At 46.2% G+C, this 15,578-nt stretch overlaps 8 protein-coding genes and 1 non-coding gene across 9 annotated transcripts; 7 read left to right on the forward strand and 2 right to left on the reverse strand.

The window, feature by feature from the left end:
• Positions 1-570: 570 nt before the first annotated feature.
• L203_106355 lies at positions 571-679 on the reverse strand. Its single transcript has one exon. It is a non-coding gene; the product is annotated as a tRNA-Lys (tRNA).
• A 1,877-nt stretch (positions 680-2,556) lies between these two features.
• L203_106356 (uncharacterized protein) lies at positions 2,557-3,281 on the forward strand (the record flags this gene model as incomplete). The annotated part of the gene is made up of 3 exons (XM_066215709.1): positions 2,557-2,697; positions 2,751-2,877; positions 2,932-3,281. 3 exons carry the CDS (start codon positions 2,557-2,559, stop codon positions 3,279-3,281), a joined length of 618 nt encoding a protein of 205 aa, XP_066071806.1.
• Positions 3,282-4,494: 1,213 nt separating this feature from the next.
• On the forward strand, positions 4,495-5,421 carry L203_106357 (uncharacterized protein; the record flags this gene model as incomplete). The annotated part of the gene is made up of 4 exons (XM_066215710.1): positions 4,495-4,686; positions 4,742-4,939; positions 5,010-5,157; positions 5,216-5,421. 4 exons carry the CDS (start codon positions 4,495-4,497, stop codon positions 5,419-5,421), a joined length of 744 nt encoding a protein of 247 aa, XP_066071807.1.
• An 802-nt stretch (positions 5,422-6,223) lies between these two features.
• On the forward strand, positions 6,224-7,337 carry L203_106358 (uncharacterized protein; the record flags this gene model as incomplete). The annotated part of the gene is made up of 8 exons (XM_066215711.1): positions 6,224-6,254; positions 6,301-6,335; positions 6,385-6,443; positions 6,497-6,598; positions 6,645-6,944; positions 6,995-7,044; positions 7,106-7,258; positions 7,312-7,337. The coding sequence occupies 8 exons, from the start codon at positions 6,224-6,226 to the stop codon at positions 7,335-7,337; spliced, it is 756 nt and encodes a 251-aa protein (XP_066071808.1).
• A 1,030-nt stretch (positions 7,338-8,367) lies between these two features.
• On the forward strand, positions 8,368-9,202 carry L203_106359 (uncharacterized protein; the record flags this gene model as incomplete). Its single annotated transcript, XM_066215712.1, has 5 exons — positions 8,368-8,398; positions 8,450-8,526; positions 8,579-8,693; positions 8,747-8,839; positions 8,907-9,202. The coding sequence occupies 5 exons, from the start codon at positions 8,368-8,370 to the stop codon at positions 9,200-9,202; spliced, it is 612 nt and encodes a 203-aa protein (XP_066071809.1).
• Positions 9,203-10,514: 1,312 nt separating this feature from the next.
• On the forward strand, positions 10,515-11,381 carry L203_106360 (uncharacterized protein; the record flags this gene model as incomplete). The annotated part of the gene is made up of 6 exons (XM_066215713.1): positions 10,515-10,661; positions 10,715-10,820; positions 10,874-10,947; positions 10,999-11,205; positions 11,267-11,302; positions 11,358-11,381. The coding sequence occupies 6 exons, from the start codon at positions 10,515-10,517 to the stop codon at positions 11,379-11,381; spliced, it is 594 nt and encodes a 197-aa protein (XP_066071810.1).
• A 363-nt stretch (positions 11,382-11,744) lies between these two features.
• Positions 11,745-12,471, forward strand: L203_106361 (uncharacterized protein; the record flags this gene model as incomplete). The annotated part of the gene is made up of 4 exons (XM_066215714.1): positions 11,745-11,798; positions 11,899-12,121; positions 12,179-12,196; positions 12,251-12,471. The coding sequence occupies 4 exons, from the start codon at positions 11,745-11,747 to the stop codon at positions 12,469-12,471; spliced, it is 516 nt and encodes a 171-aa protein (XP_066071811.1).
• A 172-nt stretch (positions 12,472-12,643) lies between these two features.
• L203_106362 (uncharacterized protein) lies at positions 12,644-14,079 on the reverse strand (the record flags this gene model as incomplete). The annotated part of the gene is made up of 5 exons (XM_066215715.1): positions 12,644-13,054; positions 13,102-13,212; positions 13,262-13,554; positions 13,610-13,838; positions 13,891-14,079. 5 exons carry the CDS (start codon positions 14,077-14,079, stop codon positions 12,644-12,646), a joined length of 1,233 nt encoding a protein of 410 aa, XP_066071812.1.
• A 254-nt stretch (positions 14,080-14,333) lies between these two features.
• Positions 14,334-15,481, forward strand: L203_106363 (diphthine synthase; the record flags this gene model as incomplete). The annotated part of the gene is made up of 4 exons (XM_066215716.1): positions 14,334-14,468; positions 14,526-14,650; positions 14,712-14,981; positions 15,040-15,481. The coding sequence occupies 4 exons, from the start codon at positions 14,334-14,336 to the stop codon at positions 15,479-15,481; spliced, it is 972 nt and encodes a 323-aa protein (XP_066071813.1).
• Positions 15,482-15,578: the final 97 nt, after the last annotated feature.

Consider the following 15,578-nt stretch of genomic DNA (forward strand, 5'->3'; position numbering starts at 1 on the left):
ATCTTGTCAATAAAATGGTCCAATTGAGAGGTCAGAGAAGACACAGCTCATCGAACGCTGCAGAATGATTATTGGGAGATGGAAATTGACAACTCAGCAGCGCATCTGATTTTGGAAGCATTGTAACAAATTACCGTTGTTTGGCCATCATATGCTAGGTTACACGATGAGGCGCAGAGTCTATCCAAAGAACTATTAGCAGCTCGAATTCTTTAATGAAAAGCGTTCAATGTTGCCAGTTTCACCTTTCAGGAGCTAACGATATGAAGGGCAGACCTGTCGCAACAAGACTGCAATAGTGTAAAACCATTGCGTATTCTTTTTGTTGCAGTATATAGTCGGAATGAAATGGAGTCAATGGGAAAAGTATACAGATTGAAATGTGTGTCATGCGAAAAAGACTACCAAGAAAAAGTGCTATGAGATTCCCCATACCATATAGGACTATTATCTCTGTGTAGGCATAGTTACTTCAAAGATGGAAATACAATAAGTGATACAAGAATAGAAGCTGAAAATATCATGTCAAGAGAATACTTGCAAACGTTATCAAGCAGCAAAAAAAAGAATAGCCTCCGGCGGGGCTCGAACCCGCAACCGCACGATTGTCAATTTATGGCCCGTAACCGGTTCAAGCAGACTTAAGAGTCGTGCGCGCTACCGATTGCGCCACGGGGGCTTCAACAAAAAGACGTCCAACTGCTTATATATGATGACAAAACTTACCTGGTTAAGTGACGATTCATATCTTCCAGGTTATACATCACAGCCTCAAATCTTTCAGCTTTGCTTTCCTTCAGATATTGCATGATGGGAATTATCAAACAGTCTGCTCATCTGCAGCATCCTTGTCGGAGGCGGGTAATCAACTTTTTAAGTTCTTGAAATTCGTTTGGGATTTTTGTAAGAGCCACTCGACAAGTTTTGTTGAAAGCTTTCATACAAGGTTGTAAGTCGATCTTCAATCTCAAATGAATGAGGTAAGTTGGCCATTTCCATCTGGTAAAGCAACGAAATCCTTCAGCTTTCCTTCTCAACATATTATCCAACTCCTGTACGAGCAATACTTGCAAACCAACTGACTTCTGATTCACGCATCATGCAAATATGCAGAAGCACAGCCAATGCAGTGTCAGGATGATGTACAAGGTGCGGATATAAGAAGACAGGATACTGTGTATGCAGAGGAATAGTATAGTTGGTTGAACTAGAACCTGGCTGAAGGATGCAGAGCAAACAAAATATAAGGAAGGGATTGTGGTTCATAGTTCCCCATGGAATCAATCTGATAGCTGTCTTCATCTATTTGAGATAGATACTCCTACATAATCCACAAGTCCCAAGCACTCCCAGACCAAGCCCAAGAACAACCGAACTCCTGACAATACGCCGTTCGCGTCAAGGCGCTTCTCATCGTACGCATGGCCGACCCAAGGCAGCGAGGCAGGGGTCTGACAGAGAGAGACAGCATAAAACACGCTTGATACTGGTTCATACTTGTCCGTCATGAACTGTTGACTTGAACATGTGGATGGCCGTTTCAGACTGGACACACCTTGCGGCTGTGGTACTTTCAGGAGTAAGGTTATTCTTGGGTTTGGTCCAGGAGTGCTTGGGACGAGTAACTTATCCATGGATATCTATCTCAAATAGACGAAGACAGACATTTGGATTCATTCTTTGGAGATTATTCACAAGTCTTTCCTTACATCTTCTCTGCTTTACGTCCTTCAGACAGGTTCCAGTTCAACCCACTATACCATCGCTGAGGCATACACCAATCCTGTCTTCTACTATCCTTTCCCGTCCATGGTTCTGACAGAAAGGTCAGTCGAGCTGAGGACATTGTGTATGCCTGGAAAGCGGCGTAGTTGGGTAAACACTGCAGAAGGCGAAGAGATGGAAGGAAAGACTCACCCTTCACAGAACCCAGAGAATGAATCCGAATCGCTGCCTTCCATGCCAGCGACACGTTCCTCGCTGCATCCAGTCTTGTCCCAACGCCCAGTCCAAGTCCTAACAGCGTGTCTCGAACCCATCATTCTCCTTGACAAGCCAGTCTCTAAAACCATGCACCACACTCAGAACAAACTTGCAAATGCCAACCAAGGTTTGTAGTGTTACTGAGCAGAGCACTGAAGAAAGCCTCCATACACTTTTCATTGACCAAATCCCTCAACACATCTTCGAACAAGGCTTTTGATCCTTTACCCTTCAAACACCCAATCGATCTCGTTGATATAAACATTCCTACGGCTAAAGCATCCACAGATCCATGATGTGTGCATACCTTTTTTCCTGCCGCCAACGAAATAAGAGACACCAAGGATGGGCCATGTCCGCGGCTGGCTACGAATGCTGAGGTTGTGTCGGAGAAACCTCTCCTTTATCACGCACGACTTGTTTCAAACTCTTTCGACTGGACCCAACGGTTATATAGGCAACACCCGACAGGACATGCTGGCCCACCATCTCTATCTGCGCTCTAGCCCGCGGCCTTCCACATTGACATTCTCCGTATATCTCCAGAGCGCATCTTTCATCCCACAGTCCACAATGGATAATCGCAATTGGCGGTCTGAGGACCGTAGTCTTTCTGATCCTAATTACTGGGAGGGATACAAATCAGTTTTGTCTGGCCCTTCGGCGTCAGATCAACAGAACTCCAGCGGATGTGTTCAAGTAGGTCCATACCATGTGAGTACACTGTCGATACAGCGAGACTTGAATATCTCAAAGCCATTTTAAAGTGTTGTCTCCGAGGAAGTCCACCATGTGCGGAATGTCAGTACCGGATTTCTAACTCTCGGCCAGCCTTCGCTAGGCGCCTACCAACCGATATACCAGACGACTCGACGGGTCCGCCGGCTACCAGCGGTAACTAGACGGATGCCACGTCCAGGTGCAGTGCTGACCAGTGTGCGGTTGCAGGTGGAAACGCTTCTGCAGCAGAACAATGGCGACCATCTTTGGCAGCAACAGAGACGGGCTTTCTCGAAAAACACGGCGTTCGGCTCCCATGCATATATACCGAGTTCACAGCTGGAACGGCAGCAGAGTCTGCTGCTCAGGATCAAGGCGCAGATGGGAGTAATGTCTCTATGTGCTCAGGCCAAGGAGCGTCTGGAATGAACAGCTGGCCGGCAGATATATATCCACCGTGGCAGAAGAAATCATCCGCCCAACGTACAGGTGATATATACTACGACCCAAAGACGGACAGGTTCATAGATCCTTCTGAACCTGTCGGGAACACAGCGGGTCAGGATGGTAGAGGGTGAGTGGTGGGTTGTCTACACTGTGGAGGAGAAGATACATACAAGGATAGACAACCCAGAGACACAACCCAGAGAATCAATAAAGCTTTCTGTCTTTATATATCCCAGCCTAACCACTCAGTAGTATCCAGTCCCAACCGCATAGTACTCCAACCACCCTCGTGACCTAGTCTTGACAGAACCGTCTAGATAAAGTGAAGGAGAGAATACGCCATCCAAGTCTGCAGCGTCAAGGTGCTTCTCATCGTACGCATGGCCGACCCAAGGCAGCGAGGCAGGGGTCTGGCAGAGAGAGACAGCATAAAACACGCTTGATACTGGTTCATACTTGTCCGTCATGAACTGTTGACTTGAACATTTTGAATGGCCGTTGTGGTTAGTCGACAGGCAGCGCCAGTGTCATGGAAAAGGGATATGATTTCTATATGTTGGCTGTTGGTTGTATCTATTCAAGGTGGTTTGTGTTGTATCATCCAATGTGGGTATCGTCAATGAGCACGCCATGGTGTGGTCGTCGCAGCGAGGCTTCCTCTCTTGGCCATTGGATTGTACCATGAGAATCTGAGAGCGATCTTGCCTACATTCCCATCTCTACCTGTGTCAGGATGATGGATGGGATCTCGGGCTTTGGACTTGAGGCGTTGGGACTTGTGAGTTATCTATGAATATCTATCTCAAATAGACGAAGACAGCCATTTAGACTCATTCTTTGGAGATTATCCACAACAAGTCCTTCCTTACATCTTCTCGGCTCCTATGACTGTCATCCAACTATATCATTTCCTCTGCATAGACAATATCCTGTCTTCTAACGTCCTTTCCCAGTCCATGGTTCTGACATCCTCCTCCTCCTAAGGCAGCTTTGCAGAAGTCGTTTGAAGTACTGGTCGAGGAATGAGATTGAGGAAATGTCCGAAACATGGAAGAAGATAAATGAAATGACTTTGGATGAAGGTTATGTAAGGATATGACGGAATCAAATGTGGTGATAGGATTTCAGTAGGAAGGATTTTTCTTTTTCTTTTATTTTCCTTGAAGAAATAATCAATTGGAGTAGTCGATGCTGCTGCCCAAGAGACAGAAGCAAATACTGTACGTACGAATGACTGGATCTGGTTGTTTTCTGAGTCGTACAGATGAACAGCCGATTCCGTTTGTTTATTTATAACGCCTTCTTGTACATTTACATTTCTTCTCTCATAGATCAGCTACAGACATGTCGAAAGCATCAGCAAGCTCAGCTCGGTCAGACAATTCGAGTGGTAACTCTAGGCCACCACCCTACCGCCGCGTTGCAGAGATATCAGCCGCTCCTTTGCTCGCAACTGATTCCCAAGCGTCCGGCACGTCTATGGGTTCTCCTGCTTCTACTCAGCCAGGACCGGCCCGAATACCAGCCAGGATACCAGTGACTGTCCCGCCGAACCCCATAGGGGCGCCGGTTTTGGCTCGACGTCCGGAAGGACTGGGACAATGACACTACAGTCGACTCCAAGTCGTCTTTCGAGCTTCTACTCGACTGGCTGGACCTTCCCAACACCTGGCAACGCTTTGCAGCTGGTTCAGAAGGCTGTTCAGCTGCTGAGACATCCAAACAATGCCCCACATGGCTTGCATGCAACTTCCGCCCTACCAAGAGGACGCCACAGGCTTGTAGGAAGGTGGACAATCATCAGCCCTTTAAATGCATTATCTGGGCTGACGCATCGCATATTTCTTCATCTAAATGAGATGCATGATGCGTTTTACAAAGCTGACGACTATCGCAATGGTATTGGTGAAGGTGCTGGTCAATATCGCATCAATAAGGCACAAGGAGACGACGAGCGCGCAAGAATCGAAGAGAGTGCTGATGGTGAGCCCTTCCCTATCTACTTTTGTCAGTGTTGCTATGAGCCACTCTATCTCTCCTATACAGAGCTTGTGTTTCCCTGCAGACCACTGTCAGCGGTTATGTCCTGGCTTCTTTCGCCTAGGACTCGATTACAAAGAGGGGGACTTTGGCCAGCGATGCTACCGCGACGATTCGACGTTATCAGCCAATCCTGCGCTTACAGGCTTTGAGGAAGGTTTACATGCTCGAAAAGCCCAAAGAGATGCTGCTTTTGCGGACGAAACAACACCTGCAGCCCTAGAAGATTAAGAAACCGTGGTAACGGACAAGCTTTGAGAGGCTGAAGCCCATGAAAGAGGTGTAGGCGAGTCCACTCATGCTGAGGAAAATGATAGCCGTTATCCAGAGTCAGAGAATGGTTCTTGTGTGTCTTGGGCCGCTCTAGATAGCGGTGCGAGCAGCTCCCGGCGAAGACGTACTAGACGAAGGATGAAGCGACGGACCACTTTAATATGCCTATATGAGACGTTTTTAGCAATGTCATTTTCGATTTTTCGCGTCAGACGTTGGCATTTACTGTACCTGGGCATGCTGATAGAGTGTTATGCAGTTAGCTTGCTTATCGCAAGAGGCATGAAGAAACACAGCAAGTACAAGTTCGAGATGAATGAGATGAGCGTCAAAAGCCTTTCCAGCTAAGATTTGATCCCACTGTCAAGGATCTGACTCCGTTTATAGATATTGCATAGGATAAAAGTAAAGTATAAACATTCATGTTTATACTTTACCTTTCCATGTACTAAGTGCTGTAACGGAGTCAAATCCTTGACACCCACAGATGATCACATGATTTTTCTCAAAGAGATAGTCACTTCTGATGTACAGCATACGATTAAACAGATTCAGAATTGACAATCTCCAGTAGTATGAGAACTGATGTGACGAAATACCAGGCATAATCGTAATCTCTGGAAATCTCCCTGAGTCCGCTTCGGTCATCGGGATAAGATAAGATAGGAAAGAGTGGAGGTGGAGGTGGAGGCGAACGACTTGGAAAGGTATAATAGAGCGGAAAGAACAGTCGAATTTCTATATTCATTGTTTCTTAAACATGTTGCAAAGTATCAAAGGCCAGACTGCTAGTAAGTCGTTTTGGGATATGGTAACAGCATGCTAAAAGGTTGGTAGTTGTTACAGGGGGCGGAAAGAACCTTGGTGCTCTGGTTTGTCTCTCCCTCATACAACGGCTGTATCTTTTCTGACATTGATTAGATTGCGGAGACCCTTGCAAAACAAGGCGTCAATGTTGCCATCCACTATAACTCTTCCAGGTGAGTCTTGATGGTCATCGCTGTTCAGTCCAAAGGTATAACAACATCCTTAGCTCCCAAAAGGAAGCGGAAGAGACTGTACGGAAGCTACAAGGGTACGGCGTCAAAACGGCTGTTTTCCAGGCCGACTTGACTACTGAAGCTGCTGTTCAAAAGTATGTTACTGGCTTTATACTATTGTAATGTTAATCCCTTCCCTAGGCTATTTGCAGACTCACTCTCCGCCCTTGGGACTTCCAAATTTGACATTGCCATCAACACAGTCGGCAAAGTCCTTAAAAAACCATTTTTGCAAACCACCGAAGCAGAGTATGACAGCATGTTTGCTATCAACGCCAAAAGCAACTTTTTCTTCATCAAGCATGCCGCGCTCAACTTGAACGATGGAGGAGCCATCATCTCAATGGTATCCAGTCTGCTCGGTGCTTTTGCTCCTGGTTATCCCACTTATCAAGGAAGCAAAGCACCTGTTGAGTGGTTCACCAAGAGTGCGGCGAAAGAGTATGTGAATTGATCTGTAAACTAGACAGTTTGTGTTGACCGCTTGATAGGCTCCAGCCAAAGGGTATCCGGGTGAACTGCATTGCTGCGGGTCCTATGGGTGCGTTTATATCTTTGTTTCCAACTCTTTGGGTTTAGTACTCATCAACATCTGCCGACAGATACACCCTTCTTCTATCCTCAGGAAGAGCCCGAAGCAGTCGCTTTCCACAAGTCGCAAGCTCTCCACGGTCGTCTGACTGATATCCACGATATCGCTCCTCTGGTGGATTTCTTGGTCAAAGACCAGTGGATTACAGGTCAGATTCTGTTTTGTGAGTTGGAAATTGTGTAAGATTTTGGCTGGGATACTAACAGGATGTATAAGCCAACGGCGGATACACCACTCGCTAAGCGGTCTCTCTTTGTCTCGCTGTTGGTTATAATAAAGACAAAGCTATAACAGTTGAGATGTGATCTCGATGGAAAGGAAAAGATGGAATTTATAGTTGCAAAGTATGCGAATATATGTATAGCAGCACGAGCTGCTTCGCTGTCGCTCCTCAAGAGTATCTTGCCATTCTATGAGACTACCCTGCACCTAGGCCATATGATACATATAAAATCACAGAGAGACGAACCATAAAGCACATATCCGTCTAATAGAACTGCTGGTCTTGTATTTGCTGTAGCTATTCCTTTTAAACGTTGCAATTCCAACCCACCTCCAAGGAGTCGAGGTAGCTTGAGCAAGATGTATCCAAGTAGAATAGACTCTGACAGCTATCAAGATTGACTCTCTGGAGATCTATCCACCACAATCCCTTCCATATATCTTTTCGCCTTTTGCAGTGGTCACCCAACTATACCACCTTCCAGGCATATACAATCTCCTCAGCTTGACTGGCCTTTCTGTCAGAATCATGGATGGGAAAGGATAGTAGAAGACAGGATTGGTGTATGCCCCAGAGATGGTATAGTGGGTTGAACTGGAACCTGTCTGAAGGACGTAACAGTGTCAAAGATATAAGGGCTCATGGTTGATAGATCCCAGCGAATGAATCCAATAGCCGTCATCCTCTATCCAACCACACACTCCTCACCCGAGCTACTCTCGTCCATGCCTCCAGTCAACCCACGAACCCATCCCGGATCCTGACACAGTGCGTGTATACCTCTTTTCAGCCGCCCACAAAAGAAGAGACACCCAGGATGGGCAATCTCCGCTGCTGGCTACCCATGCCGCGGTTAAGTCGGAGAAACCTCTCCTTTATCACGCATGACTTGTTTCCAACTCCGTCGACTGGACCCATCGTCTATATAGGCAAGCACTGACACGGCATGCTGATCCACCACAAGATATATCCGCGCTCCATCTCGCAGCTTTCCACATTGACAGTCCCCGTACATCCTCCAGAGTGCACCTTCCATCCCACCATCTCCAATGTCGGGTCATGATGATCCTTGCAGAAACGGTAAGAGCCATGAAGGTTTTCGAGCTGGCAATGACTGAAGCGGTGGCTCAGTTTCAAGCGCATCAAGCAAACGGTCGCCACATCCAATCGTCTTTGAAAAGCAAACAGGTTATGCATCTCCATACTCGGTGAGTACACTGTCAATACAGCCAACTTGAATAACCCAAACTCTTCTTAAAGCCACGTCCTTCGCAACGGTCGCAACCCCAACAGTCCCGGCCTCCTGACGATCTGGGGAAATCCTCCATTGCGTCTCATCCATCAAACGTCCCAATGAATCAGTCGGGCGTCTACGGTAATCAGACAATGACAAGTCCAGTCAGCGTGCTGATCAGTGTGCATTTCCAGGTATGAGAAACACCGACTTGGACGAACAAAGTTGGCAATCTTTCGAAGAAGAACAAAGATGGCAAGCTTTCTTAGAAAAAAAGCAAAAGAATGGTAAGTTGATCTGGTAAGGTTGCGTTTTGCGTCAGGCAGCCTCCTGACCAGTGCTTCGCTTGGCAAGCTAGGGATGCCCAGCGACGGCGCCGTAAAAGAATAAGAGATGAAGAAGACGCCAAACGTCGAGCCGAACTCGGACAGCCACTCGCAACATCGTCTACTGCTACATTGGATCCAAACACTAGTTGTTATGTCCCTCCTTCAGACCAAAGTACGCATACTGGGTCAGACGGGCCATCGCAAAGCACTTCACAGAGGCGAGATCATTTCTCCGGTCAACTTCCACCTTTTTCAGATTTCCTCAGCACAGTATCAAACCCGAACGCAAATCTTCCTGAACCGCCTGGACGAAAAGAATGAGAGAATACGCCGTTCACGCCAAGGCGCTTCTCGTTGTGCGCATGGCTGACCCAAGGCAGCGAGGTAGAGAGAGGTCTGACAGAGAGAGACAGCATAGAATAGTTTGGTGTTGTGCATATTTGCCCGTCATGAACTGTTGACTTGAACATGTGGATGGCCGTTTCAGACTGGACAAACCTTGCGGCTGTGATACATACTGGGCAGGCAGCGCCAGTGTCTATGGGCGTAGGGATGGGTTGCTACATGTTGGCCGTTGGCTGTACCTATTCGAGGTGGTTTGCGTTGTATCATGCATCGTGGGTATTGTTAATGAGCATGCCATTGGGCGACTACTTTTGCGAGGCTTCCTCTCGTGGTAGCTGGGTTGTGCCAGGCGAATCCAAGAGCGACCTTGCCAGCATTCCCATCTGTATCTGTGTCAGGACTTGGATAGATTCTCGGGGTTCAACTGATGGCCTTGGGACGAGAGTAACTTGGTAGGATGTGTCTAGCTAGGATAGACGAAGACAGCTGTTAGATTCATTCTCTAGGGAGCTATGAACATGAAGTGCTTCTTTATATCTCCTCAGGTTCTACAACCGTCGGTCAGGTCCCAGTTGAACCAACTACATCATGTCTGAGGCATACACACTATCCTGTGCTCGACTTTCCTTTGCCTACCATGGTCCTGACCTTTTTGTCAGTCGAGCTGAAGACATTCTGTATGCCTTGAAAGTGGTTTGGTTGGGTGACCACTACAGAAGGCGGAGAGATACAAGGAAGGACTTGTTGGTAGATCTCCAGAGAGCCAATCTAAACCGCTGCCTCCTACTCCAGCGACACATTCCTCAGCCAAACCGGTCTCGTTCCAACGCCAACCAAGGTTTGTAGCGCTACTGAGCAGAGCACTGAAAGAAAGCCTCCAGACGCTTTTCACTGAACAACTCCTCCACACATTTTGGAACAAGGCTTTTGATTCTATACGCTTCAAACACCGAATCCTTCTCATTGATACACGTATTTCGACGATTGACTCATTCACAGATCCATAATGCGTGCATACCTTTTTTCCTGCTGCCAACGAAAGAAGAGAAACCAAGGATAGACAATGTCCGCTACTGACTATGAATACTGAGATTATGTTGGAGAAACCTATCCTTTATCACCTTTGACCCATTTCAAACTCCATCGACAGGACCCAGCATTTACATAGTCAGCGCCCTACAAGCCATGCAGAGTCACAACCATCTTTTATCTGCGCTCTACCTGGCAGCTTTGACCGTTGACATTCTCCGTATATCCCCAGAGCGCATCTTTCAACCTACAGTCTCCAATGTCTGATCCAAACTATCCTCAAGGCGGTTCTGGGGACCCTGGTGACTCTAGAATATCTGACCTGAGGAGATACTCATTAGCATCGCCTGAATTCTTGGACAGTTTATCGTTCCCCGGCCAAATCCCTCATGCAGTCCAACCATTGGTGAGTGTATTGTCGATCCAGCCAAATTTGGATAATCCAAACTCTTCTTAAAGCCGCTTCCCTCGCTACAGTCGCATACCCAGCATTCTGGCGGTCAGAGGGAACTCTCCACCACGTCTCATCTACGAAACCTCCCGATGGATCAATCGGCCTTCTACAGTAACTAGACAATGACAAGTCCAGCCAGAGTGCTGATCAGTGTGCATTTCCAGTTATGAGCAACACTGATTCGGGAGAAGCAAGTGAACTATCTTACGAAGAAAGAAAGCAAGAAAGAAAGAAAGTGGTAAGTTGATCTGGTAATGTTGCGTTTTGCGTCAAACAGCCTCCTGACCAGTGCTTTGCTTTGCAAGATAGGGTGAACTCTCGGAAGTATCGTGCAAGACAAAGAGCTAAACGTGAAGCCGAACGTGAAGCCAACCTCAGACAGCAACTTGCAACATCGTCTACTGCTACTTCGTATACACCCGCTAGTAGTCATGGCGCTTTTTCAGGCCCAAGTGCGTCTACTGGGCCGGGTCAGACATCGCAAATTCCTTCGCAGGTGGGTGATTCCTCCGCTCCAAAAGTATCCTTCTACGACCCAGAGACGCGCTCGTAAAAAGATCGTCCTGAACGGTCTAGATAAAGAGAGCGAGAGAGTACGTCGTTCGTGTCAAGACGCTTTCCGTGGTGCGCATGGCTGACCCAGGGCAGCGAGGTAGGGAGGTTGGTAGATAGAGACAGCATGAGATAGTTTGATACCCATTGTCACGACTCTAGATGGGTTCTCGGGTGTTGGACAGAAAGTCTTGGGACGAGAGTAGCTTGAGTATGTGTCCAACTGGAATAGACTGAGACAGGTATCAAGATTCACTCTCTGGGATGATCCACAATCAGTGCTTTTACCTTACGCTTTTATAGCAGCCGTCCAACTTACCATGTCCGAGGTATACACCATGTCCTGTCTTTTGCTGTCCTTTTCCAGTCACGAGTGCGATGTAGGCACGTTCCCCCCTTTTAAAAAAATCTTGATTTCTGTAGGTCATTTTAAAATAAATAAATATTCATTTCGTCTTTCTCTTAACCACTTGAAACGTTTCAATGTCTCGATTCACAGGGAGAAAGCTTGACAAACTGTGGTTTGCATTCTTTGCTGTATGTTTGATTCGTCCACAACACCACTGACGTCTCTTACGATAGTTTCATCTCGTAAAGAAACAGATGGAGACATGATTGCTTTCTAACCGTTTCGTAGCCCATATCGCTCTTGCTCGACCTTCAACCCATCTACCCTTCTTCTCTAGTGCCTGCGCCGCTGAAATCGTTTCTGCTATGGTCCGCTAATCTCACGCGCGATCCCATCTTACTCGGTGCTGCCTCAGGTGATCCCATGTTTGCATGGCTCAAATGTTTCTTATGGCTAGAGGGCACTGTGCAAGTACCTTGCTTTATATTGGGTCTCTGGGGACTATGGAATAGTGGGTGTTGAGTCTTTATGTATGTTTGAGACTCTGGACACTGATGACCTTCGCAAGATGATAAGCGTATCTATCGTCAGTTCTTACGATCAGGACTAGAACTGCAAGTGAGGCTTACCTGCAGTACAGCTGTCCTGCTTTTCTACGGTGCATCTACGTCAACTACCCTCTTCCCTTGTCTCCAAACTATCCTCCGCGTTGAAGCTTTTCCTCCTCATACCACTGCAGAGACAATGAACCTCTTGGCTGAATACGTGCCCTTTTTGCTTTTGCCTCTTGGGTTAGCCATAGATATGGGCTTGAGGATTGTAAAGATCATTGCGGCCGCTGAAGGAAGAAAGAGTGTATAATGTTGATTTGCTCATTCCATTGATTTCCGTTCTGGAGGTTTATGATGGATGGGTTTAGACAAAGCGAGTGTGGATTCGACCAGTAGGTAGAATGCCAAATTGGATGACTCCAATATAGGCGTACATGGATCGGCTTTTCTATACAACCAGAATCAATCTACACAAAAAAATGCTACTCATGTTTTGTTTTTGGAAACAAAAACACTTTGAGCCAGAAGATGAAGGCCGCTAGCCCAAACATACAACTCAGCGTGAATGAGAGCCCACTTTCCTTCCTACTCAGTGGCATTTCCCAAGCCACTTTTTCCTCTATTCCTCCCTTTGGCAAAACACGTTTATCTTGCATACCATCTGCGTCTTGATCTACGCCGGCTCCAATCTCTATCCCTCGAGTCCTCAATCCCCAGCCCTTTCGAGCAGACATTTCAAGTTCAAGTGGCAGCTCGGCGTCCTTGGGAAGGACGTCAACACTGGCAACAGCACCAAAAAAATCGGTAATGAGAATATCTTGAGGAGGGACAGAACTGAGAGAGGTTGATATCCCTGGGTGAGAGTAGATCTTTGCAGGATCATAGGTGTTAAACTTTGCTCCGTCAGTTATGCGTCAAGGTAATTCTGGAATGTCCATACAAATTCTTGCAAATTATTGCGAGACGATTTACCCATAGTCTCGAGATAATGCAAGATGTTATGGGTGAATGCGTCGATAACGGCCACGCCAATATCAAGGTCATTGTGGTGCTACTTCAGTTAGGAGGAGGCTTCCAACAAGGACATAAAGCACACATACCGAGTATGAATTCTCTCCCAGTTCAGACGATCCAGTGGCGATAATCTCGGGTGAATAAAACTTTGAGTACATGGTATTAGCTTGACAAGTATCAATCACATAGAGCAGCTTGTTGTATCTCCTTTTCTCCCACATTTGCTCAATAGCATCTGCGACATCATAAGCCGATACTTCCTCGTTATCTTGGAATTTGAGAAATTCGTTGCCACCGTGACCTGTCATGTAGATAAACACATTTGAAGAGGCATCGCTTAGAAGACGTTTTGATCGGGGCACATTTACGTCTTGCCGACCTATTCATTAAATGTCAACATTATTACCTATGCTATATCTTGCAATTCAACATACCAGTCAACAGTCTCAAAAAATTCTCCACCGTAACTTCATATCCCTTGTAATCTACTTCGATTCCTTCCCCATAGAGATCCAACACCTTACCGGCGTTCGCATAAACTGTAGCAGGAAAGCTGTTCCGGGCATTACAAGCAACATCGTCGGCCAGCATGAGGATAATGTTTGAATCGGGTAGGCCTAGGCGTTTGAGGGTACGGTACATTGCTAGTGTGTTGGCCATATGCTAAAATTTATTACTAGGTTGACTTTTAGGTGGCACAAGATACACTACTTACTCGATAGTTAAACCAATACCTAGAGCTACAAACAAGGACCGCCCAGTTATTTGTATGCCCATCTGACGTTGTTTCGTTCCCATAAAGCTCGCCAAGTTGAGATTCCAGTTGTTCATGACCGAGTGCTGAGATCCATGTCGGCGCAAAGGCCAATAACAGGAACCAAAATGATAATAAGCGTTTCTTCATTGTTGGATTCTTTCCAAGACCGATTGATACTTGAGATGGAATCAGAATACGAAGAATATTTTCAAAATGAAATTCAATTTAGAAACAAAGCAAAGGAGTGATGACATCGCAAGTGGAGGTCCGTAATGGGATCAAATTTGGATTAGAAAATCTTGTAATCTAGATAAGATATGGCGAAAGCCTAGTTTCTTTTTATTATTTTACTTTGAATTTCCAAGTTGACCAGAAAAGTCACGAAACTTGTGCATATTAAGATGTTTTACGTTATTGGACTTGGTCTCTCTGATGAAAAGGATATTACGGTCAAAGGCTTGGAGGTAGTTCGCAGGTCTGAACGAGTATACCTTGAATCTTACACTTCCATTCTAATGGTTGAGAAAGAGAAACTTGTATGTTGCGATGCATCTCGTGACTATGGCTGAAGCTGATTGAAAGGACTGTCGAAGGAAGCATTCTACGAGAGACCAGTTATCACTGCCACAAGAGAACTGGTCGAGCTCGAAGCAGACGAGATATTGAAAGATGCAGACAAGGTCGATGTTGCCTTCTTGGTCGTGGGTGACCCTCTTGGGTACGTACCAAACGATAGCCAAATTTGGCAATGCTGAATGTCTTCGCTCAACCTTGACTAGAGCTACAACTCATACTGATCTTCTTCTACGAGCCGAATTTCAGAATATACCTACCTCTGTGATTCACAATGCCTCTATCCTCACCGCTCTCGGATCGACTGGTCTTCAGATGTATTCTTTTGGACAAACTTTGTCTCTGCCGTTCTACACTGAAAGCTGGAAACCGGATAGTTGGTATCCCAAATTGGAGGAGAATTTGAAACTGGGTGTGCATACTTTAGTATTGCTTGATATAAAAGTCAGAGAGCAGAGTGAAGAAAACATGGCAAGGTGAGAGGCGGGTTCGGCAAGCACACATAGAAAGAAGCTGATTACAGACTATGGATAGAGGAAGACTCATCTATGAGCCACCAAAATTTATGAATCCTGCCCAAGCATTTTCTCAAATCCTTCATACCGAGTCCGTTCGTCACCCTGCCGCTAAACCTCAAGATTCTACACAAGAACGAAAAGAATTGCCCTACCCTACCTCTGAAAGAGAAGATACGACGAATTCCTATGACACACTCCTCCCTCCATCACAAACACTAGCCATCTCTCTCTCTCGAATCGGTACACCCACGCAAAAGCTTATCTCAGGTACAATTGAAGAATTAGCACAATTGTCGGAAGCAGACTTTGGCGAGCCTTTGCACAGTGTGGTCATTGTCGGGAAGAGGTTACATCCGCTCGAATTGGAGTATGGCGGTAAATTCGCAATTGGAGGTGAAAAAGGAGGATGGTGGAAAGTTGGCCAGCAAGTTTATGGAGTTCAGAGGGAAACTTTTTAGCCTTATCAGTATGAAAGGGGAATCCCTATATCTCAGCGTACACAAGAAATTTGGTTTGCATCAACATACAATATATTTCCGACATGATGCTACAACA

Source organism: Cryptococcus depauperatus, chromosome 8, assembly GCF_001720195.1.
Source record: "Cryptococcus depauperatus CBS 7841 chromosome 8, complete sequence".
In the NCBI taxonomy this organism is placed as follows: domain Eukaryota; kingdom Fungi; phylum Basidiomycota; class Tremellomycetes; order Tremellales; family Cryptococcaceae; genus Cryptococcus; species Cryptococcus depauperatus.